Consider the following 23,953-nt stretch of genomic DNA (forward strand, 5'->3'; position numbering starts at 1 on the left):
GTTGCAAAGTGCTGTAATTTTCCAATTGCCCCTAGATCATGGTATGGTTCCAGCAGGTTCAAAATTAGCAAAGATGTCCTGATGGCTATTTGTTTGTCAAGTTTGGTAAGAGCACAGCTGGAATATTAGTGAGATGAGTTAAACCGTCAACCAGGACATTACCAAACAATAATCGCCATCAATTGGGACTCACCATTGCCCAGTGAGAATTTGCCACGCTGCTTGTGAAATGTGTAAATGGTGAAATGAGATGATCAAAACATTGAAGTAAATCTCACCAGACTTCTCTCCCGATTCAGCCACACATCTTACCATTGCCCACATTGCTCCAATCCCCCGAAGAATCCGGCTATAGTTACTGAACACTCCAATAATTCAACCAGTCTTCAGATGGAGGATCCTGCAGAACTCACCCAGTATAAGACTCCCCACAGAAAGCAGCACTGAGAATCTTTGTAGAAGCAGTACCCACCTTTTACAGCACAAGCACCAACATCGCAATAAGGTGAAGAGTTATCCCAAAGCCTTTGTGAAAAGCTAGAGAGAGAGGAAAAATGTAACAAACATGGGTAAAGTGGCAGGTGGTGGAGGTGTCGGTGTGGCAGATGGGTAAGGGAGTAGAGTGGCAGGTGGGGGAGTGAGCAGGGTGGTAGATAGGTCTGGGGGTAGAGTGGCAGACGGGTGGCTTAAAGGATAGTAAAGATTAGCAGATGAGGAGTTACTGGAATGGTGTGAGGGTGAGGTTGATCTTAGGTTTGGGACTAGTTGGTTTGGGTGATGGTGTCGTGGTCGTGTGATGAGGGTGTCTTCACATCAGGATAGGTCGGTGGGGGATAAAGGCAGTTGCATAAGGTCACGGAGGGCCGAGGTGGGAGAGAGGTTAGGTCAGACCATTGGTGGTGGGGTCAGTGATTAGATTTGGTTGCATGAGCCGGTGAGGGAGGTGAATCATAGAGTCATAGAGTTCGAACAATCCAGAGACAGGTCTTTTGGTCCAAATTGGTTGATGCCATACAAAATGTCTAACCACGCTAATCCCATTTCCCTACACTTGGCCCATATATTTCCAAATTTTTCCTCTCCATGTATTTGTCCAAATGCCTTTTAAATATTGTTATTGTACCCACAGCAACCATTTCTGCTGGCAGCTCATGCCATATGCATACCACCCTCTGTGTAAAAAGGTTGCCCCTCAGGTTCCTTTTTATTCTTTCCCCTCTAACCTTAAACTGATGCCCTCGAGTGCTCGATTCCCCAACCCTTGGGACAAAAAACTGAGTGCATTCACCTTATCCATGCCTCCGATGATCTTATACCCTTCTGTGAGATCCTCCCTCAGTCTCCTATGTTCGAAATAAAAAAGTCCTAGCTTGTCCAACCTCTGCCTATAACTTTTGTTGTGTCCTGGTAACATTCTTGGATATTTCTTCTGCACTCTTTCCCGTTTAATAACATCCTTCCTATTGCAAGGTGACCAAAACTGAACACAGTGCTCCAAGTGTGGCCTCACCAACATCCTGTACAACTGCAACATCATTTCCCAATTTCTATACTCAGTGCCCTGACTAATTAAGGCCAGTGTGCCAAAAGCCTTCTTCACTCCCCCATCTACTTGGGGTGTAGGTCTCCACGTTCAGGGAACTGTGCACCAGAACTCCAAGGTCTCTCTGTTCCACTACACTCCTTAAGGCCCTACCATTCACCAAGAAACTCCTGCTTTGATTTGTCGTTCCAAAATGCAAGACCTCACGCTTGTTATATTAAACTCCATTTGCTATTTCTCGGCCCACTTCCCCAGCTGATCAAAGTCCTGCTGCATTTTCTGAAAGCCTTCCTCTCTGTCCATAATACCACCTACTTCAATGTTATCTGCAAACTTACTAATCATGCCTTGCCCATTCTCATCCAAATCATCGCTCTCAATAACAAACAGTAATGGGCCCAACACTGACCCCTGAGGGACTCCACCAGTCACAGGCCTCCTGCATAACAAGCATCCTTCCACTCTTACCCTCTGCTTCCTACCATCAAGCCAATTGAGTATCCAATTTGCCAGCTCTCTCTGGATTCCATGCGATCTAACCTTCTAGAGCAGCCTACCATGTGGAACCGTATCAAAGGCCTTATTGAAGTCCATGTGGACTACATTTACCACTCTGTCCTTGTCAACTCTCCTGGTCACTTCATCAAAGAACTCTAACAAGAACTGAAACATGATCTCCCATGCACAAAGCCATGCTGACTACACTTAATCAAACTCTGTCTTTCCAAAAGCATGTATAACTTCTCTCTTAGAATTTTTTCAAGTAACTTACCTCCCACAGAGGTTAGGCTTACTGGTCAATAGTTTCCATGTTTTTCTTTGCTGTCTTTTTTGAATAAGGGCACAACATTTGCTACCTTCCAGCCTTCCCGAACCTCACCCGTGGCTAACGATGATGTAAAAATATCAGCCGGGGTCCCTGCAATTTCTTCTCTCCTCTGTGGTAGCGTTCTTGGGTATATCTGGCCAGGACCAGAGATTTATCCACCTTCATATATTCTAATACATCCAGCAATCCTCGACTCTGATATGGATTGTCTTCAAGGTATCACTATTAACTTCCCCAAGTTCTCACGTCACCATGTCTTTCTCCACAGTAAACACTGAGGAGAAATATTCATTGAGGACCTCGCCTATCTCCTGCAGTTCTACACATATGTGAGTGGTTGGTTCAGTCTGGGGAAAGTCAGATCAGGATGGGGTGTAGTCACATGGTGGGTTGTTCATTGGATCAGAAGGGCTAGTCTGGTGATGACAGGGTTAATCACCTGGTCAATGGTATAATTGGGTGATGCTGGACAACCAGATCCACACAGAATGGTTGAATAGTGGGTTGTAGTACTGTTGTGTAGCCAGGGAATTTGGTGACATCGAAGGTGGGGGCACTGTGGGAATCAAGTGGGTGAACTGTATAGTTAACCTGGAATTAGAAATGTTTTTATTATCCATGAATTATTTCTTGGGCAAACTCAGTGAGTCGGCACAGTGGTTAGCACTGCAGCCTCACAGAGTCAGGGATGCGGGTTTGATTCCTGCCTCGGGCGACTGTCTGTGTGGAGTTTGCACATTCACACCATGTCTGCGTGGGTTTCCTCCAGGTGCTCTGGTTTCCTCTCACAATCCAAAGGCGTGCAGGTTCAGTAAATTGGCCATGCTCAATTGCCCATAGTGTTAGGTGCATTTGTCAGGGGTAAATATAGTCAAGGTTAGAGTGGTGCTGGAAAAGCACAACAGGTCAGGCAGCATCTGAGGAACAGGAAAATCAATGTTTCAGATAAAAGCCCTTCATCTGGAATCATTCCTGAAGGGCTTTTGCCCAAAACGTTGATTTTCCTGCTCCTTGGATGCTGCCTGACCTGTTGTGCTTTTCCAGCACCACTCTAATCTTGACTCTGATCTCCAGCATCTACAGTCCTCTCTTTTGCTGAGGGGTAAATATAGAGTGGGGGAATGGATTTGGGTGAGTTAATCTTCTGAGGGTCAATGTGGACTTGTGGGGCTGAAGGGCCTGTTTTCATACTGTAGGAATCTAATCAGATCTCTCCAATTCTCCACATCGAATTCAGGGTGAGAGACCCACCCGAAGACTTTAGGACACAAGATTGGATCAGGATTTCTGAGGGACACTGATTCATATCTTTTGGTGTATCCAGCCTCTGACTATCCACAGAAAGGACGAACTGGACCCATGATCCATCACAAGGTTGTAATAAAATAATATTTCCATATTTAGTCAGCTGTAGTGTTTCTGTATCTGTTTCCTTATCATGTGACATTCATGCCTGCAGCCAAGCCATATTCAAAACCATCACCCCAAAACAGTATAAAGCGATCCATAGTCTCTACTCAAACATCAGATCGACCTGAAGGTGCTGAGAGTCAGTCAGTGCGTTCAAGACCGATTTGAGCAGACACCAAGATGCTGAGACTCTTCTTAACTGTGTCTGTCCTCTTCGGGTATCTGGTTGCTGCGCAGGACGACGTACAAGAAGTGGACAATTTCTGTGAAGAATTGGACTGTCCTGAACCACAGGCTGCCATCTTGGAGAATGTAAGTACGATTCAAAGTTTATTGCATTCTGTCATTTTTGTACCAGTATAAATTATTTAATGACTGTTTTCAGATCGAAAACCTGTAACCAATCGCCCACAACCACTCTACCCCTCAACTCTGAAAATTGACTGCACTGATATTCATCCTTAGGACAACAGATTGGGCACATAATCTCCAGAGTTTTCAAGACTGCGAGGTCTACTCATTGACATTTTAAAAACACTTAAAGGACCAGCTAAGGTAGATGTAGAAAGGGTGTTTCTGTTGGCTTGGAGTCTCGGGAATTGGAGAACACAGTCTCAGAATAAGGGATCCAGCCATTTCGGACTGAGATGAGAATCGCTTGACGAAGAGGGCAGTGAAGTTTGGAAACCTTTACCCCTGGGAGCTTGGCCATTGATTATGTTTAAGACATCAATCAATAGATTTCTAAATAATATCAAGGGAGATAGGGATAGCATTGGAAAGCAGCGATGAGCCTGTTGTGGAATCTCCAGCTTCACTCAGATGATCATCAATCTTTAGACTATTTAGTTGTCGATGATCAACTGGTGAGAATATTCAAGGCTGGGGTAGATAAATCTTTGGGCTCAAAACACATCAGGAGGTATCATAACAAGGTGAGAAACTGGAAGATCAAGTGTAGTCAAAGATCAGCCAAAATCTTACTGCCTTGTTCCTGTTTCTAATATCAGACATTCTTTTGAAATTGGTTATTTTTTGTCTAAATTTCTCAACCAGAAACGAGGACCAAATTCAAGGCCATTGACATTTTCTTGATCTTGTGTACATCTGCAGTAACTGAGTGTGGAAGATTTTCAATAACATTCCATACATTTTATACCAAAGACCCAAGGGAGAAAATGGCCCATTGTGCAAAAAATGACCAAGATGAAAGAGTTGCATGGAAAACAAAATGAATTAAGAAGTGTTGAGGCCAAGATCCCAACAACATCTCCCAATTCCCTTTAAAACTCAAAGCTTAAATGACACCTTAATGCTCCATCCAGACACCTGGGACAGTCCTCTGAACAAAGTTCTTTTTCAGAGACACTTTACAGTCATAGAGATGTACAGCACGGAAACAGACCCTTTGGTCAAACTCATCCATGTCAACCAGTTATCCTAAACTAATCTAGTCCCATTTGCCAGTCCTTGGCCCATATCCCTCTAAACTTGTAGGTGGCTCAGTGGCTAGCATGGCTGCCTCACAGCACCAGGGACCCGGGTTCAATTCCAGCCTCGAGCGACTGTCTGTGTGGAGTTTGCACATTCTCCCTGTGTCTGTGTGGGTTTCCTCTGGGTGCTCTGGTTTCCTCCCACAATCCAAAGATGTGCAAGTCAGGTGAATTGGCCAAGCTGAATTGCCCATCGGGTTAGGTGCATTAGATAGAGTAGGGGAATGGGTCCGGGTGGGTTAGTCTTTGGAGGATCGGTGTGGACTTGTTGGGCCGAAGGGCCTATTTCCATACTGTAGAGATTCTAATTCTAAACCTTCCCTATTTCCATTCCCATCCAGATGCCTTTTAAAAGCTGTAATTGTGCCGGCCTCCTCCATTCCTGTGGCAGCTCATTTTATACACCTACCACCTTCTGTGTGGAAAGGTTGCCCGTTAGGTCCCTTTACATCTTTCTCCTCTCACACTAAACCTATGCCCTCTATTTCTGGACTCCCCTACCCCAGGGAAAAGAGTTTGTCTACTTATCATATCCATGCCCCTCATGATTTTACAAACATCTATAAGGTCACCCCTAAGCCTCTGGTGCTCCAGGGACAACAGCCCCAGCAGAGTCAGCCTCTCCCTATTGCTCAAATCCTCCACCCCTGGCAACATCTTTGTAAATCTTTTTGGAACGCGTTCAAATTTCACAACATTCTTCCGTTAGGAAAGAGACCAGAATTGCACGCAATATTCCAAATGTGTCTGAGCCAATGTCCTCTATAGCCTCAACATGACCTCCCAACTCCTATACTCAATGTTCTGACCAATAAACGAAAGCATAGCAAACTCCTTTTTCACTATTCTATCTACCCGCGACTTTACTTTCAAGGAGCTATGAACCTACACTCCAAGGTTTTTTTTCAGCAACACTCACTAGGACCGTACTATTAAGTATATAAATCCTGCTGTGATTTGTTTAATCAAAAGGTAGTGCCTCACATTTATCTAAATTAACTCCATCTGCCATGCCTCAGCCCATTGGCTCATTTGGTCAGGATCATGTTGTACTCCAAGGTAACTTCACTGCCCACTACACCTCCAATTTTGTTGTCATCTGCAAACTTACCAAGTACACCTACTTGTTCACATCCAAATCATTTATGTAAGTGACAAAAAGTAGAGGACCCAGCACCGATCCTTGTGGCACTCCACTGGTCACAGGCCTCCAGTCTGAAAGGCAACCCTCCACCACCACCCTCTGTCTTCTACCTTTGAGCCAGTTCTGTATCCAAATGGCTAGTTCTCCCTGAATTCCGTGAGATCTAACCTTGCTAACCAGTCTTCCATGAGGAACCTTGTCAAATGCCTTACTGAAGTTCATATAGATCATGGCCACCACTCTGCCCTCATCAATCTTGTTACTTCTTCAAAAAACTCAATCAAGTTCGTGAGACACGATTTCCCACACATCATATGTTAATAAATGTTATTTTCTTGTTTTAGGGTTATGAAGAAGCAGAATTTAAGCCTGTCCCCTGGGTTGAAACAGAAATAGACGGAATGGATATCAGTAATGCGGTGGAGGCCGGCCTCAAAAGATTTTTTGAATATTCACAGTTCCACAATGATGCAGGTAATTTTCCTGTTCCTTCACTGTAACACTGGAATTGAAAACAACCCTTTAATATTTGACCTGGCTTATTTGAAACTTTCTGTATGTAGATACACACTGACCAAAGGATTCCAGCTTGCTGATCTTAGTGGTCGTTCCAGGATTCTGTCCATTGTGCCCTCCATTACTAACCTATTGGAATCTGTGGAAGCTGTCCATATATGGGTACAGTGGGAAACCAAGCACACTTTCTCATTCCAATCATGATCTCTGATTTGTCTTTGGACATGGCGACCTTATCCAGCCCAGAGCTAGGTGGGGTAAAGTAAGGTTTTCTAATCTCAGGGACAAAAGTCAAGGCAATAGGGCAGAGGGGTGACCTGGAAAAAGGTAAGCCAAGTGACATAGGAAGAGACAGAGAGTTTCGTGGGAATAGTGTATCGGTGAGTAAGGTCAATGGAAAGATTATCAGTAAATAAATTGAATGTACAAAGCATTTGTAATACTTCAAGTAAACTGGTTACATAAATAGATAAAAGGAAAATAGATCCAGTACCCAGAGATATTCTTACAAAGTCACCAATGTTTGGAAATAAATATTCCAGGATAGAAACATTTCAAGAAGACCAACAGAATAGAAAAGGTTCTGAAAAATGGAACTGTGAGGTCTAATTTTCCAAATCTCTCCAGACGCGAAAATACAGTAATGGAGTTATTGCCATATAGCACAGAAACATTCCCTTTAGTCCAACTCATCCATGCTGATCGTGTTTCCCAAAGTAAACTAGTTCCAGTTGCCCGTGTTTGGACCATATTCCTTGAAATCTTTCCTATTCATCAACTTGCCCAAATGTCTTTTAAATGTTGTAACTGTACCTGCATCTACCACTGCCTCTGGCAGTTTATTCCACATAAGAAACATCATTGACCCTCAGGTTCCTTTTAAATGTTTCTCCTCTCACATTATAACTGATGCCCTCTATTTTTGAACTCACACACCTCAGAGTTATTTGTTATTTGTCTTATCTATGCCCCTCATGATCTTGTAAGACTCTATAAAGTTACCACGCAACCCCTGCCACACCAGTGAAAAAGGTCCCAGCCTATCCTGCCTCTCCTGATAACTCAAAGCCTCCAGACCCAGTAACATCCTGGCAAACCTTTTCTCAACCTTCTCCAATGTAATAGTATCTCTCCTTGTGCAGTGCAACAAAGACTGTATACATTATTCCAAAACTGACTTCACCAGTATCCTGTACAGTCACAACATGACGTCCCAATTCCTTTCCTCAATGATCTAGGTAATGAAAGCAAGAGGTTTTTGAGGGTAAAAGGGAATCAGTACCAATAGAATGCTTAAAGTTCTAAAATGTTTTGATAAGGTTGTTCATAAAATACTAATTTGACAGTAAGTATTGGAGGTAAAATATCGGCAAGAAAGAGTATTGGTTAATGAAGGAAAAAAGGAAGTAGAAATGAAAGTAGCATTTTCATGATGGCAAGCATAATTAATGGATGCTCTGGATATAAGTGCTGAGGCCCCAGATGTTAGAAGAAGGTGATCCCATTACAAGATCCAAGTTGCTGATGACACTTGAGAGGGTGAATTCTGAGAAACTGTCTGTCTTGGCTGGAGAATCTGGAGATGCAGGCCTGGATTTTTATCTGAAAATGGACAGTGAGAGTTGTCTCCCCTGCGCTTGGAGGAAATGACAAGGAAGACACTCAGAAGTCAGCTGTGGGCTGCTGCCAGGCCATGAACCTGGGAAAAAGTTTGGAGGCAGCCTTTTCATCCCAGTTCCAATAAAAACAGAAAAACCCTACAGTCTTTGTCCCAAACCCATTCCGTCATCCCCACACCAACCTTCCATCCTTCCACAAACAAACCTTACAGTTTCTTGTATGCCCAGGTCAATGTATGCCCCTCAAACTCCATAGACCCTCAAGTCCCCAATGCTAGGGAGCACCACTGCCTATTTACCCACGGTACACTGTACAGAAGCAATGAACCGCATATTGACAGCAGGATTTATGAAAATTTTTTTAGAAGTTTATTCTTTCATAACTTTCCACTACGTTAAAATAAATCTCTTTTTACGGCGGGATATAAATGTTGGCAATCATCAAAACCCATTGCAGCTTTAACTGCAGAAACCACAAACACTTAAACTCTTAAGCTCGATTAAATAAATATTGTGAAGGTGACAATACTACTCACAGTCACAGCTGTCAATCAGGTGGAGAAGTCAATGTTTCAGGTGTAACCCTTCTTCAGTCCTGATGCTGTCTGGCTTGCTGTGCTCTTTCAGCCTCCTGCTTGTTCATCTTGGATTCCTGCATTTGCTGTTTTTTTTGTCTCTAACTAGAGCTGTCAATCAAGCAGGGCTACAGGTATTTCAAGAGAATGATAGATGTGTAGGGTGTTAACCAGTCCATCATGCCTCCCCCATTTGTAACTTTTAAATCACGACAGGCAATGCCCCTAATTATCACCTTGTCAAACACTGCAACTGTGTTCCCTTTTGTCTGCAGAAACAATTGTTCCTCTCGAGGCCCCTTGGGGAATCATTGGATACATAAAAGATGGCAAAATACAAGATAACTTCAAAGTGTTTGTTATATTAACTCCTCAAGTCACAAGTGCACCTCAGCCAAAAGATCCATTGGTTCAAATCGGAGCAAAAATTCATGATTGGTTCTATATCAGGTGAGTATGATGTGTAACAAAATGACTTAAAATGCTTTTTTTGTGTCTCCTGAAGCAAAGGGTTGATATTGTGACAGTGTCTCTACTGGTAGTCCATGTTCAGTGAACATTTTAAGTAATTCTTCTACAACCCTTCTCGTTGTGATATTGTGTAATGGGACTGCCTCAGGAAATCTAGTCAATATATCCATTATTGTTAATAAGTACTTATTCTCACTTTTTGTTTGAGGTAGGTGACTTACATAATCAATCAAGACTCTTGTGAAAGATTCCTCATATGCTGGAATAGGTATTAAAGGTACAGGTTTTATTACTGCCTGCGGTTTCCTATTAGCTGACATGTATGACATGCCTGGCAAAATTCAACTCCATCTTTGTGTAGTCCAGGCCAGTAAAAATCTTTGTATTTTAGCCTGTATTTTCCTCATTCCGATATGACCTCCAAGTGCTAGCTCATGTGCCACTCCAACACCTCCTATATTCTACTGGCAAAACAATCTGATGAACATCTGCCCATTTCTCATCTGCTTGAATGTGTGATCGTCTCCATTTCCTCATTAAGGCATCATTTTTCAGGTAATATTGCACAGGGATACATTCACTCTCCTTCCATGTATATGCCTTTTGATACAACTGCTTTAAATTCTCACCTTTCTGCTGTAACTCAATAAGCTTCGCAGATCGAAAGATACTTGCATTTTTAACAATTGGCTCCTGCTCTGTCCCACTTATCTGATCAAAAACAGTCTTGGATAATGCCTCCTTATCTGTGCCTTTTGATCTCTCCTGCTTCAGCTTGTGACTCTGTGATCTCATTAAGACACAATCTGGGAAGATTCCTGGATAAACATCCTGCATTGCTTCAGTTGCCTGCACCTCCACTGGCTTTTCAACTAGAGTAGAGCTGATATCGATGTATCAGCTCTATCATTTGCAATGATAAGTTGTATTCCTGGAGCTGAGAGTTTGACCTGCACTCCTACCACAAATTCTCCACTCTTCTCCAGACACTCAAGCCTCACTTTACATAGCAGAACACTTTTTGTCTCACCATCATTAGGCATCTGGATGGGTATATTAATAGGAAGGGTTCAGAGGGATATGGGCCAACTCCTGACAAATGGGATCAGATTAAGTTAGGATATCTGGTTGGCATGGACAAGTTGGACCAAAGGCTGTTTTCATGCTGTCCATCTCTATGACTGTGTAGTTTTCTTGATTTATATCATCTGTTTGCAAAAGCTAAACTTTTGCCATCAGTTTTTTTTGCCTGGATTATTTGAGAAGTTTAATTTTCTCACTGTGTTGATCTCTATGAGTATTATACCAAAGTCTTTTACATTAAGTGCGTCACTTCTTTTACCCACGTGACTCAAAATCAGGTCAGACTGTGATTAATGGGCTGCTCACATCAGGTGCAGATGCTGATTAACTCAAACCTTTTACTGAGTTGACACACGTCACAAAACCTTCACTTCCTACTTCGGAGAACATGGCAATACCTCCCCATTCAACTGAGCCCGTTCATCTGAAGGTGGGCTTCTCTTCTTTCTGTCATTCTCACAAATATCTCACTTGGTGGTGTTTGGAAGAATACTTTCACTCTCTTTGATCAGAGCCCCACCCAAACTACATCATTTCCCTGTGATATCTGATGTTCTATTCTATTACAGTTATTTCAAGTGGGAGCTGAATAGCCAGCTGTTGTTCTTCTTTTCAATGGCCTTATGCTCCAAAGTAAACTTACATTTACTTCACTCTGTTGCAGGGCTTTTGATGAAAAAGATGGCAGTAATCTTAGCAGCCAAGCATACGGAGATCGTGTGCTTCAATTGAAGAAGGACTTGGAAGCTGACAGCAAATCCTTTGAGAGCAGTTTCTTTTACATCGGTTGGTTTAACAAACGTGGGCTAATGGAAGTTGCCTTTCAAAAGAAAAGTTAAAACTTTTCTAAACATTTCAGACATCAAACAGTGAGCTGTGCTTAATACTATTCTATGTTTCTAAGCTTTTTTGATCTCCCATCTGGTACACATTGGATTTCACTCTGTGCATGGGCCAGTATTTGCAGTATCGAACAGTTCCCCCAATCTCCTCTCCTCAGAGCCCTATGGTCCTCTTCATAAACACTGCCCTTCACCAGCAGTGAGAAAGTTTTGTCTCCAACTCACAGTGCCTCATTTTGGCATGAGCTTACTTCAGCTCTGTTCACTTCAACAGTCAGGTTTTTTTTGCCTTTTCTGATTCTGTTGGACATTCAGTTTTCAAATGTTTTTGGTCAATTACTTTCTGAAGCTCCTCTTGCATGTATTCAATTCAAAGTGTCAACACATAATCCTGGGTAGGTAGTTCTTTAGTTCTTCGCTCTCACTAGGAACTGCAGTCCTGTCATTTCCCAGTTAAAAGAAATTGCAGAGAGCACAAAGGGAAGGAAGTGATGGTAAATATTTATAAAACAATGGCTTGGCTTCAAATGGAGGACTGGATTCATTTCTGATACCTGGATCTTAGGGAGAGGGGAAAGACTTTAGTGACTCCTCTGGTGATTTGATCTTAAAGTCTCACACACACATCGGATTAATCCCAATTGTTCACAGGTAGTAGACTCTGCGCTAACAGGGATTCATCTATTTACTAATTTCCCTTTTCTATAAAGTTGCTTTAAATAAATTGGTTACAAACTGAGGTCAAGAAGTTTCTGGTGATAGGATAAGTTCCAAAATGTTCTCTCTTCACACAGCAATGGATTATATTTGCTTACTCCAGTCATGCTCATCAGAATGTTTAAAGTTGATAACAAAACAGTGTATTGTTGCAGAGCACAAAGTACTGAAGTAATTACGTGTGAAATCATGACACTTTTCAGATGTGAGATTGGAGTTGGGTTCTCTACCTCTCTATTAGTTTCAGATCGAAATATTTACTTACAAGGGAATGCTTAAATTGTAACGATGCAGAGGATTTTTTAGCCCAGCTTGCAAATTTCAATCTATGTGTGCCTTCTGTACAGTGAAATTACAATTGGACAAATATGACTGGATCAACCATAGATGGTGCCCAGTAAGAGGGCAACATATTCACTGGAGGCACCTGCCAATGGGGCATTGAATCTGTTTGAGACTCCAATATGAAGCACTTTAAAATTGGTCCAAATCATTATCCAGAGACTGGAGATGAACTACAATTCTGACTTCCTCAAAAGTATCTTCGCATATTGAGCACAGACAAACTGAATCTGTGATTCTGAAAAGGTTTTATTCCTGTTTAAAATGACACATTCACAGGTTTCTTTTATGGAGTAAATAAGCCTTTATTTTCTCGCCTTTGCTTATCTGATATTTTTCTAACTGCTGGGAATGTATACTCACTGTGAAATAAAGGGTGATGCATGACAACACTTTGTTTGTGGGTGTGGACGTTGACTATAAGGCTGGCCACAGTGTTAATTTGGGGAAGGCCCATGCATACACACTCACAAGGTAGGAGTAGTGCAGGCCAATCAGATCCTTGAGTCGGATCCATCAGTTAATCAAATCATGCAGCGGATGGATCGTCACCATCTGGTGGAAGATCCATTTACTGTCTTTGCTGTATAACAAAACAGTGAAGCAATAAGGAAAACAAGGCAATAAGGAAAACAAAACAATACCAACTTTGCCACACCATAGATGCCCAATCCCTCAATACCTGCAGTCCCCACCAGGATGGTCTGACAGCTCTTGGCTTTGTCCTAGACTAGAGGCCTGCACACTCCCTATCCACCACCACACTCCTCTGCCTGGCTGAATCTGTTCTCACTGAACAATTTCTCCTTTAATTCACCTCACTTCGGCCAAGTCAAAGGAGTGGCGATGGACACCTGCATGAGCCCCAGTTCTGCCTGTCTCTTTATGGAGTATGTGGAACAATCCTTGTTCCAGTCCTACACAGATACCCTCCCACAATTCTTTACTTCGACAACTGTTTGGGCGCTGCCTTTTGCTCCCATCCGGACCTTGAAGAAAATTGTGCATTTTGTCTCCAACTTCCACCCTTCTATAACTTTCACACTGTCCATTTCCAACACTTCCATTCCTTACCTTGACCTCTCCATCCCCATTTTGGTGAATAAACTGTCCACTGCCATCCACTGCAAAGCCACTGACTCCCATAGCTACCTTCACTGTAATTTGTCACATCCCACATCCTGCAAGAACTCCCATCATCACTCTCCCAGTTCCTTCACTGATATCGTATCTGTTGGATGATGCCACCTTCCAAAGCAGCGCTGCTGACATGGCTTCCTTCTTCCATAACTATGGTTTCCTGCCACTGTGGTTGACAGGGCCCTCAGCCACATCTGACCATGACCTGTGGTTCTGCCCTTTCCCCTCCCATCGCTCACAACAGCATGATCTCGTCTCCCTTGCCCTCACTTTTCATCTCACCAGCCACACTGCATTCAAAGGGCCATTCTCCAACATTTCAGACAATACCAGCAGAAAGGCACCACCAAACACATCTTCCCCTCACTCCCACTGTCTGCATTTCACAGGGATCATTCCCTCCAGGACATCCTAGCCCATTCCTCAATCACCAACACCCCTCTCTTTTCCAGGGAACCTTCCCAGGTAACTAGAAGGTGCAATACCTGCCCCTTCCCCTCCTCCCTGCTCACCATCCAAGGGCCTAAATACTCTTTCCAGCTGAAGCGGCATTTCAGTACTCCAGAAAAGGCCTCACCAAGTCTCATACAACTTCAAAATGACTTCCCAATTCCGAGACTCAAAGGTCTGAGCAATGAAGGCAAGTGTGCCAAACACCTTCTTAACCATCCTATCCATAAATCATGCAAAGTTCAAAGAATATGCACCTGAACCCTTAGGTCTCTGTTCTACAAAGTTACCTTAGGCCCGACTTTTAATTGTTTCAGTCCTGCCCTTGTTTGTTTTACTAAAAGTGTAATACATCGCATTAAACCAAACTAAACTGCAACTGCTACTCTTCAGCCCATTGACCCAATTGATCAAGATCTGTGACAATAATACATCAAAGTCGACAAGTGTGGTGCTGGAAAAGCACAGCAGGTCAGGTAGCATCCAAGGAGCAGGAGAATTGACGTTTCAGACATAAGCTCTTCATCAGGAATGAGGGAGGTGAGGTCATGGTTGAGGGGGCAGTAGGAGGACGTGTCCATGAGTTGGCACTTGGCTTCAGCGATGTGCCAAACTACCACTGCGCCCCCACCTTGTCTGCTGGTTTGATGGTGAGGTTGGGATTGGAGCGGAGGAAGTGGAGGGCTGCGTGTTGCGAGTGTGAGAGGTTGGAATGGGTGAGGGGGGTGGACAGTTTGCGGCAGTCAATGTCCTGGCAGCAGTTGGAAATGCAGAGTTCAAGGGCGGGTAACAGACCAGCATGGGGTGTCCAGGTGGATGGGGTCCTCGGAGGGTGGACAGGAGTCTTGGTGGAAAAACTGAGCCCGGAGGCGGAGGAAGAAATCTTTGATATCACATCGCGTGTCAAACCCATTGATCCGGGAGTGTGGGGGAATGAAGTTGAGGCCTTTGCTGAGGCCTGAATGTTCATCCTCAGGGAGGGGGAAATCGGGGGAATGGTAAATACATGGCAGGGCTGGGAGCTACAACCTGGTGTGGGGCTGGAGCTGGGAGTGGGGGCGGAGACATTAACTGGAATGGGTGTGGTTATGGGATCGTGGGTGACATCATCAACAGAAGTGACCCTCATCCTTGGGGTCAGGGGGAAGTGATGCCCTTGGTGTCATCCACGGGGACAGAAATGATGTAATGTATGACATAGGCAATGTCATTGTTGGTGTTCTGGTGAGTGACATCGGTGGGGGCAGAAGTGGCTGCTGTGGAGGCAACTACGAGGCAGAAGTGACGTGCCAGGTGGGCTGTGCATTGGTTCGGAGGCAGTGGATCTTGCAACGGTCGAATAAAGCTCCTCCCGGGGTGGCTCGAACTCACAGCCCCAGCATTGCTTGCGACACTATACTAACAAACAAGTTCCCTGCACTCACCTATTGTGCCAGCAGAACCTTCATCAAGCTCATTGCTAATGAAGCGCTTATGCCTGAAACCTCGACTCTCCTGCTCCTCGGATGCTGCCTGACCCGCTGTGCTTTTCCAGCGCCCACAGTCTCCGAATCTGATCTCCAGTATCTGCAGTCCTCACTTTCTCCAATTATAAATCAAACCAAGCTCACCAAGTCAGCTAAAAACCTAAAAACTGAGGATGCTGGAAATCAAGAACAAAACCAAACATTGCTGGAAAACCTCTGGCACCATCTGTTAGGAGAAAGTAGAGTTAACATTTTGGAACCAGCGACTATTCTTCAGAACTGACGGCAGCCTGGAAAAGGTTGGTACTCATGTTAAAGAAAGGATGGCAATTCCATTGGAGAGTAGTGTGGGGATGTGGGAAGGTGTTGGGAGTGGAGGAGGAGTAGACCAAAGTGTCTCAAAGTGAACAGTGCCAGTGGAACGCTGACAAGGGAGGGGAGGGGAGGGGAGGGGAGGGGGGGCCACGTGTACGGCGGTGGCATCCCGCTGAGGGAGAGAAAATGGCGGCTAATGATTCTATGGATATGGATCCTGGTTGGATTGTGGTGAGGACAAGAGGGACCCTATCACTGTTGTGGGAAGGAAGAGAGAGTGTGAGGGCCAAAATGTGGCAGGTTGGTCGGACACGGCTGAGGGCTCTGTCAACCGTGATGGTGGAGAATCGTCGGTTGAGGAAGATGGTGCAGGTTCTGAGCACCCATTTGTCAAAATTGACATCATCAGAACAGATACGACAGAGATGGAGGAACTGGGAGAATGAAATTGAGTCTTTACAGGAAGCAAGGTGTGAGGATGGTTAGTCATGGTAACTGTGGGAGTTGGTGGGTTTGTGGTGGATATTGGTGGCCAAAACTGGAAACAGAGATATCGAGGAGGGGAAGGGGGGAGTCAGGAATAGACCAGGGAAGGTGAGAGCAGGGTAAAAGTTGAAATTGCAACAAATAAACTTTTCCAATTCAAACTGAGAGAGGGAAGCAGCGCTGATGATGTCATCAATGAACACGAGAAAGAGTTGTGTGTGGGTGTCAGAGCAGGACTGGAACAAAGAATTTCCCATGTGCACCACAAAGAGACAGACCTAACTAAGGCTAATGTGGGTGCTCACGGACCCCCTGTTTGACCTGAATAAAGTGAGAGGAGTTGAAGGGATGAGTTGTTCAGGGTGAGAACAGGCTTGGCCAGGCAGAGGAGGTTAGTGGTGGATGGGGATGATTCAGGCCATTTTCTCAGGAGGTGGAGAGCCTTGAGACCATCCTGATCGGGAATGGACGTGTAAAGGGATCACAGGTCCACGCTGAAGACGAGGTGGCTGGTGCCCGCAAACTGGAAATTCTGAAACTGATGCAAGGCATCAGAAGAATCGGGGATGTAATTGGGAAGGGACCGGACAATGTGGGAAGAAATCAGATCGAGGTTGGAAGAGATGTGTCAGAGGAGCAGGAGCAGGCAGGAACAATAGGTCTGCCTGGATGGTTGTGTTTGTGGATTTTGGGAAGGAGGAAGAAGCAGGGTCGAGGGATGATGAGCTTGGAGACACAGGGTGGAGATCACCAGGTGAAATGAGATCAGTGACCGTGATGGACACAATGGCCTGGCATTCAATGGTTAGATCATGGTCCTGGAAGAGGTAGGAGGAGGCATCTGAGAGTTGGCGCTCAGTCTCTGAGATGCAGAGATCAGTACGCCAGGCAACAACAGTACCACCCTTGTTGGCAGGCTTGATCAGAAAGTCAGGGTTAGAACTGGGAACCACAGAGCGCAGTCATTTCAGAGGGAGATAAGTTGAAATGGGAAGGGACACAGAGAACTTGAGGTCACCAATGTCACATTGACAATTCTCAATGAACAGGGCTGGCACAGTGACTCAGGGGTGAGCTGCGTTCCAGTGCCAGGGACCTGGGTTCAATTCCACTCTTGTGTTCCTTAATGCCTGAAAGGAAAAGAAAAGGTTTCTTGTTAGAATGTCCGATGAGCTGGAGGAGGAAGAGGAAAATGGGGGCTGTACAACTCTGAGCCAGCTTGAGGCACTGCTGATGGAGACAGAGTTCAGAGGGTGCAAAAGATGACACTTTACTGCAGTTTCAGAATTTCCAGCTTGCAGGCACCAGCCGCCTCCTCTTCAACCAAAAACAGAAATTGCTGGGAAAACTCGGCAGGTCTGGCAGCATCTGTGGAGAGAAAGCAGAATTAATGTTTCAGAGCTAGTGACCTTTCTTCAGAACTGATTGATGCTGGGAGAAGGTTGGAATACGTGGTGATGATGTCGTGGGAGATGGGAGGAGTAAATGAGAGGTGGAGATGGAGCCCAGAGAGAGAGAGAGCACAACAGTTAGAAGACACAGGAATGGGTAAAGGTCTGCCTGGCACAATGAATAGCAACCAATGGGAATTATTAAAACTAGAAATATCACAATAGATGCACATCAGACACAATCACCCCAGCCCTATACTCACACTGCAACATCCTCTGGCAAGTTCGCAAATGTGCAGTTTAGGTGGATAACAGCCATGTTATATAGCCCATGGTCTCCAGAGATGTGTGGGTTAGGTGAATTAGCCATGGGATATGTAGGATTACTGGGATAGGGTGTTGGGAGCAGGCGGGTCTGGGTGGGATGCTGTTTGAATGGCCAGTATGGATTCGATGGGCCAAATGGCCTGCTTCCACACTCGGGATTCTATGGCTATACGATTCTACGAACTGGATAACAAGGGCACCGATGTCAGACTCTTACTTATTGAGTTAAATATTGATTTAAATTAAGATAGGGTCTCCCTTGTCCTCACCTACCATTCCATTGGCATTGTCAACTCCCAGAGAAAATCCCTCATCTAGTTCACTAATGGTGAAGGAAACTGCCATCCTGACCTGGTCTGGAATACATGTGCCTCCAGATTCACATCAATGTGGGTGACACTTACCTGCTCTCTGGGCAATGAGAGATGGGTGATAAATATTGGCCTAGCCAGTAACACCCACACCCTGTGAAGGAATTTAAAAATAAATTTATATAATTCCACCAGAATACCTTTAATCAGAACATAATTCTGTTGCACAAAGAATATAAAGAGCTCTACATATACATGGCAACTTGGAAGGATCTTATTGTAAACAGCAAAAGAAAGACTCAATTCTTTTTATCAGCAATATCCTGCGCAGACACTCAACCTCAGTGAGGTACCATCCTCACCCTCATTCTATCATTTTGAATCTGATTAGGTACTCATGAGGACACCATTTTTTTTTTCTTTTAGTCTATTTCCATGCACTCATCAGAAGGGATTCACCGTGACTCTCTCAGAGACACTCAGACCTGTTTGTGCACTGACATTCCTCTGACTTTGAATACTTTGAGCCTGTTAAAATAGACTTCCCTCCCCCACCAAAAATCTAAGCAACTGTGCTGCTGGCATGGGTCTTTTCTACTGAACTGAACCCCATTGTGGCCCCAGTTTACTTTAGAAATGCTCATAAAAACTCAAAACCACCTGACTAAGCTAACCCATATAGAATAGGCCAAAAGGCAGCCAGCAGATAATAGTGGTCATAAGGTGTTTCTCACTCTGGGAGCAAATACACAGTGCAGTGTCCCTACCCCTGAACTATGTTCAAGTCTCACTTGCTCCAGAGGTATGTAATACTTTCTCTGAACAGGTTGAATTAGAAAATATATGCAGTGCTATTGCCGAGAGATCACAGTTACCCAATTGCACTTTTATGAAATGTTACAGTATACAGTAAAAGGCAGGACTCTTCAGAACATTAACGTACAGCAGGACCTTCAAGTAGAAATGCACAGCCCCCTGGAAGTGGCAATGCCAATGGATAAGGTGGTAAAGAAGGCGTATTACGTGCCTTCATCTTATCCGGCATTGGGCAAAAAGTTAGCAAGTCACGTTGCTAACGTGTTAATTGGGCCACATTTGGAGCATTGTGTGCAGTTCTGATCGCCAAACTATAGGAAGGATTGTGGAGACATTGTAGACGGTGTGAAAGGGGTTCAACAGGATGTTACCTGGATTGGAGTTTCTAAGTTATAGGGAGTGGTTGGGGAAATGTGGACTGTTTTCGCCAAAGCATCAGAGACTGATAGAAATACAGATAATGATGTGAGTCATAGATAGAGTGGATAAACAGATCCTTCTTCCCAGAGTGAAAATCTCAAATACTAGAGGGCACATGTTTAAGGTGAGAGGGGAAAAGGAGATGTGTGAGGCGATGCCTGGAATGTGCTGCCGAGGGAGGTGGTAGAAGGAGATATGAGAGCGCGATGATAACATCTTATCCAGGCAAACTCATCAGTTTGTCAAATACTTTGCCCCATGTGGTAGATTGTCACAAGTTCTTTCCACCTATTAGCTCCTTCCGTATCTGTTGTCCTATACTGTTACAGTGTCCTCTACTGTGAAGAGCAATGTGATGTAAATGATATGCAATTTCCACTGACCCATCCCAGTTCCCCAGTTGTGTCCTCCAAGGCTCCCACACTCAGGAGAAATATTTTCTCACCAACGGTCAAACCGAACTCTGATACTAAAATTGTCGAAGAGACAGTGGTAATGTTACTGGATGCCATCCAGAACCCCAGGCTTATGCTGAACGGACATCAGTTTCAGTCACACCACAGCACATGGTGCCATTTGACTTCAGTAAAACCTGGAATAAAAAGCTGTTCCAATGCAACCAACAGGTCACTGTAGATTATTGTAAGAACATATCCAGTTCACAAATGTCCTTGTGGGAAGGAAATCTGTCACCCTTACCGACATGCGACTCCAGACCCACAGCAATGTCGCTGATTTTTAATCTCCCTCTGGGCAATGAAGGATGGGCAGTAAATGCTGGACCAGCAACGCCTCTTCCCCAGAACAAAAAAAATCCCTCCAAATATTCCAGTATCTGCACCCTCACAAGGACCCACACACCTTTCCCAAAGTGTGGGTGATTATCACTTCACACAATACTTAACCTGTGACATCACCAGTGGTTTACAAAGCTTCAGCATGGCGATCCCCATTTGTACTCAATACCCCTAGTATTGAAGCTCAAAGTCCCCCATGCTTTCTTAATAGGTGCTGCCTCCTTCAGTGATCAATCTACCTCAGATCTCCCTGTTCCTGCATGGTCTTCAGAACTGTCCCATTCAGTCTACGATGATTCCCAACATCCCTTTTCCCAGAGTGCCTCACCTCACACTTCCCTGTCCTAAATTCCATCTGCCACATGTCTGCCCATTCTGTGAGGTTATTGATGACATTCCCGTAGCTGGGATTGCACTGAATGGTGGAGGGTTCTCAATGGCCTGAGTGACTGTCACCTGTTCATATTGTCCTGTTCGTCTTCTCAGATCCAGATCGGCTTTGTCACGAGGAATGAATGAGAATTAATGTTTGCATTCATAGTCTTGTTGAAGAATGTTTCATAATATATTTGATGAGTAACAATCTCATGAACAAGTGCTTGCATTCTAGATTAGATTAGATTACATTACATTACATTACATTACAGTGTGGAAACAGGCCCTTCGGCCCAACAAGTCCACACCGACCCACCGAAGCGTAACCCACCCATACCCCTACATTTACCCCTTACCTAACACTACGGGCAATTTAGCACAGCCAATTCACCTGACCTGCACATCTTTGGACTGTGGGAGGAAACCGGAGCACCCAGAGGAAACTGGAGCACCCAGAGGAAACTGGAGCACCCAGAGGAAACTGGAGCATCCAGAGGAAACCGGAGCACCCAGAGGAAACCGGAGCACCCAGAGGAAACCATGAAGGACTTGAAACAGGAAAACAAACAGTTTGAACAGAGATTTAAAATCTTGGCTTTTATCAAATGCTTTTCAGAAAGATGTGGAATAATTCTTTTTCTGGCAATGTTCTGTTACATTTCCCACATTTCTGAATAGTGAGATGCGCTTAATCAAAACCCATTTCCTCTGCCCCACATTGTACTAACCTGGGGTTCTGTCGTTAATTCTGGTCTCTGTACTGAGAGAATAACATAGTTGAAACTTTATTGCTGGAACAGCACAGCAGGTCAGGCAGCATCCAGGGAACAGGAGATTCGACGTTTCGGGCACAGGCCCTTCTTCAGGAATGAGCAGAGAGTGTTCAGCAGGAGAAGATAAAAGGTAGGGAGGAGGGACTTGGAGGAGGGGCGTTGGAAATGTGATAGGTGGAAAGAGGTCAAGGTGAGGGTGATAGGTTGGAGTAGGATGGAGGCGGAGAGGTCAAGAGGAAGACTGCAGGTCAGGAAGGCGGTGCCGGGCTGGAGGGATTCGGCTGAGACAAGGTGGGGGGAGGGGGGATGAAGAAACTGGTGAAGTCCAAGTTCATCCCCTGTGGTTGGAGGGTTCCCAGTCGGAAGATAAGACGCTCCTCCTCCGACCGTCGCGTTGTTGTGGTTTGGCGGTGGATGAGTCCAATGACCTGCATATCCTCGGTGGAGTGGGAGGGGGAGTTGAAATGCTGTGCTACAGGGTGGTTGGGTTGGTTCGTCCGGGTGGCCCAGAGGTGCTCTCTGAATCGCTCCGCAAGTAGGCGGCCTGTCTCCCCAATATAGAGGAGGCCACACCGGCTGCAGCGGATGCAGTAGATGTTGTGGGTGGAGGTGCAGGTGAATCTGTGGCGGATATGGAAGTTTCCTTTGGGGCCTTGGAGAGAAGTGAGGGGGGAGGTGTGGGCGCAAGTGTTGCACCTCCTGCGGTTGCAAGGGAAGGTGCCGGGAGTGGAGGTTGGGTCGGTGGGGGGTGTGGATCTGACAAGGGAGTCGCGGAGGGAGTGGTCTCTACGGAAAGCTGATAGGGGAGGGGAGGGAAATATATCCTTGGTGCTGGGGTCTGTTTGGAGGTGGCGGAAGTGACGGTGGATGATGCGCTGTACATGGAGATTGGTGGGTGGTAGGTGAGGACCAGTGGGGTTCTGTCCTGGTGGCGGTTGGAGGGGCGGGGCTCAAGGGCGGAGGAGCGGGAAGTGGAGGAGATGCGGTGGAGGGCACCGTCGACCACGTCGGGGGGGAAATTGCGGTCCTTGAAGAAGGAGGCCATCCGTGTTGTACGTATTTTGAACTGGTCCTCCTGGGAGCAGATGCGGCGGAGACGAAGGAATTGGGAGAATGGGATGGCGTTTTTACAGGGGGCAGGATGGGAGGAGGTGTTCACCTGGACAGTCTCGGACTCCTCCCTCCCCTTCCTAGACCTTTCTGTTTCTATCTCAGGCGACCGAATCAACACGGACATCTACTACAAACCAACCGACTCCCACAGCTACCTGGACTACACCTCCTCCCATCCTGCCCCCTGTAAAAACGCCATCCCATTCTCCCAATTCCTTCGTCTCCGCCGCATCTGCTCCCAGGAGGACCAGTTCAAAATACGTACAACACAGATTGCCTCCTTCTTCAAGGACCGCAATTTCCCCCCGACGTGGTCGACGGTGCCCTCCACCGCATCTCCTCCACTTCCCGCTCCTCCGCCCTTGAGCCCCGCCCCTCCAACCGCCACCAGGACAGAACCCCACTGGTCCTCACCTACCACCCACCAATCTCCATGTACAGCGCATCATCCGCCGTCACTTCCGCCACCTCCAAACAGACCCCAGCACCAAGGATATATTTCCCTCCCCTCCCCTATCAGCTTTCCGTAGAGACCACTCCCTCCGCGACTCCCTTGTCAGATCCACACCCCCCACCGACCCAACCTCCAATCCCGGCACCTTCCCTTGCAACCGCAGGAGGTGCAACACTTGCGCCCACACCTCCCCCCTCACTTCTCTCCAAGGCCCCAAAGGAAACTTCCATATCCGCCACAGATTCACCTGCACCTCCACCCACATCATCTACTGCATCCGCTGCAGCCGGTGTGGCCTCCTCTATATTGGGGAGACAGGCCGCCTACTTGCGGAGCGATTCAGAGAGCACCTCTGGGCCACCCGGACGAACCAACCCAACCACCCTGTAGCACAGCATTTCAACTCCCCCTCCCACTCCACCGAGGATATGCAGGTCATTGGACTCATCCACCGCCAAACCACAACAACGCGACGGTCGGAGGAGGAGCGTCTTATCTTCCGACTGGGAACCCTCCAACCACAGGGGATGAACTTGGACTTCACCAGTTTCTTCATCCCCCCTCCCCCCACCTTGTCTCAGCCGAATCCCTCCAGCCCGGCACCACCTTCCTGACCTGCAGTCTTCCTCTTGACCTCTCCGCCTCCATCCTACTCCGACCTATCACCCTCACCTTGACCTCTTTCCACCTATCACATTTCCAACGCCCCTCCTCCAAGTCCCTCCTCCCTACCTT

General features: G+C 45.7%; 1 protein-coding gene across 1 annotated transcript; it reads left to right on the forward strand.

The window, feature by feature from the left end:
* Positions 1-3,631: 3,631 nt before the first annotated feature.
* LOC148151767 (heme-binding protein 2-like) lies at positions 3,632-12,976 on the forward strand. Its single transcript, XM_087984023.1, has 5 exons — positions 3,632-3,746; positions 3,832-4,094; positions 6,764-6,893; positions 9,405-9,579; positions 11,348-12,976. Exons 2-5 carry the CDS (start codon positions 3,963-3,965, stop codon positions 11,520-11,522), a joined length of 612 nt encoding a protein of 203 aa, XP_087840149.1. The 5' UTR covers positions 3,632-3,746; positions 3,832-3,962; the 3' UTR covers positions 11,523-12,976.
* The last annotated feature ends 10,977 nt before the right edge of the window (positions 12,977-23,953 follow it).

This window comes from Chiloscyllium plagiosum, unplaced genomic scaffold (assembly GCF_037043375.1).
Source record: "Chiloscyllium plagiosum isolate Xiang-an unplaced genomic scaffold, Cpla_swu_hap1 HiC_scaffold_3, whole genome shotgun sequence".
NCBI classification, from domain to species: domain Eukaryota; kingdom Metazoa; phylum Chordata; class Chondrichthyes; order Orectolobiformes; family Hemiscylliidae; genus Chiloscyllium; species Chiloscyllium plagiosum.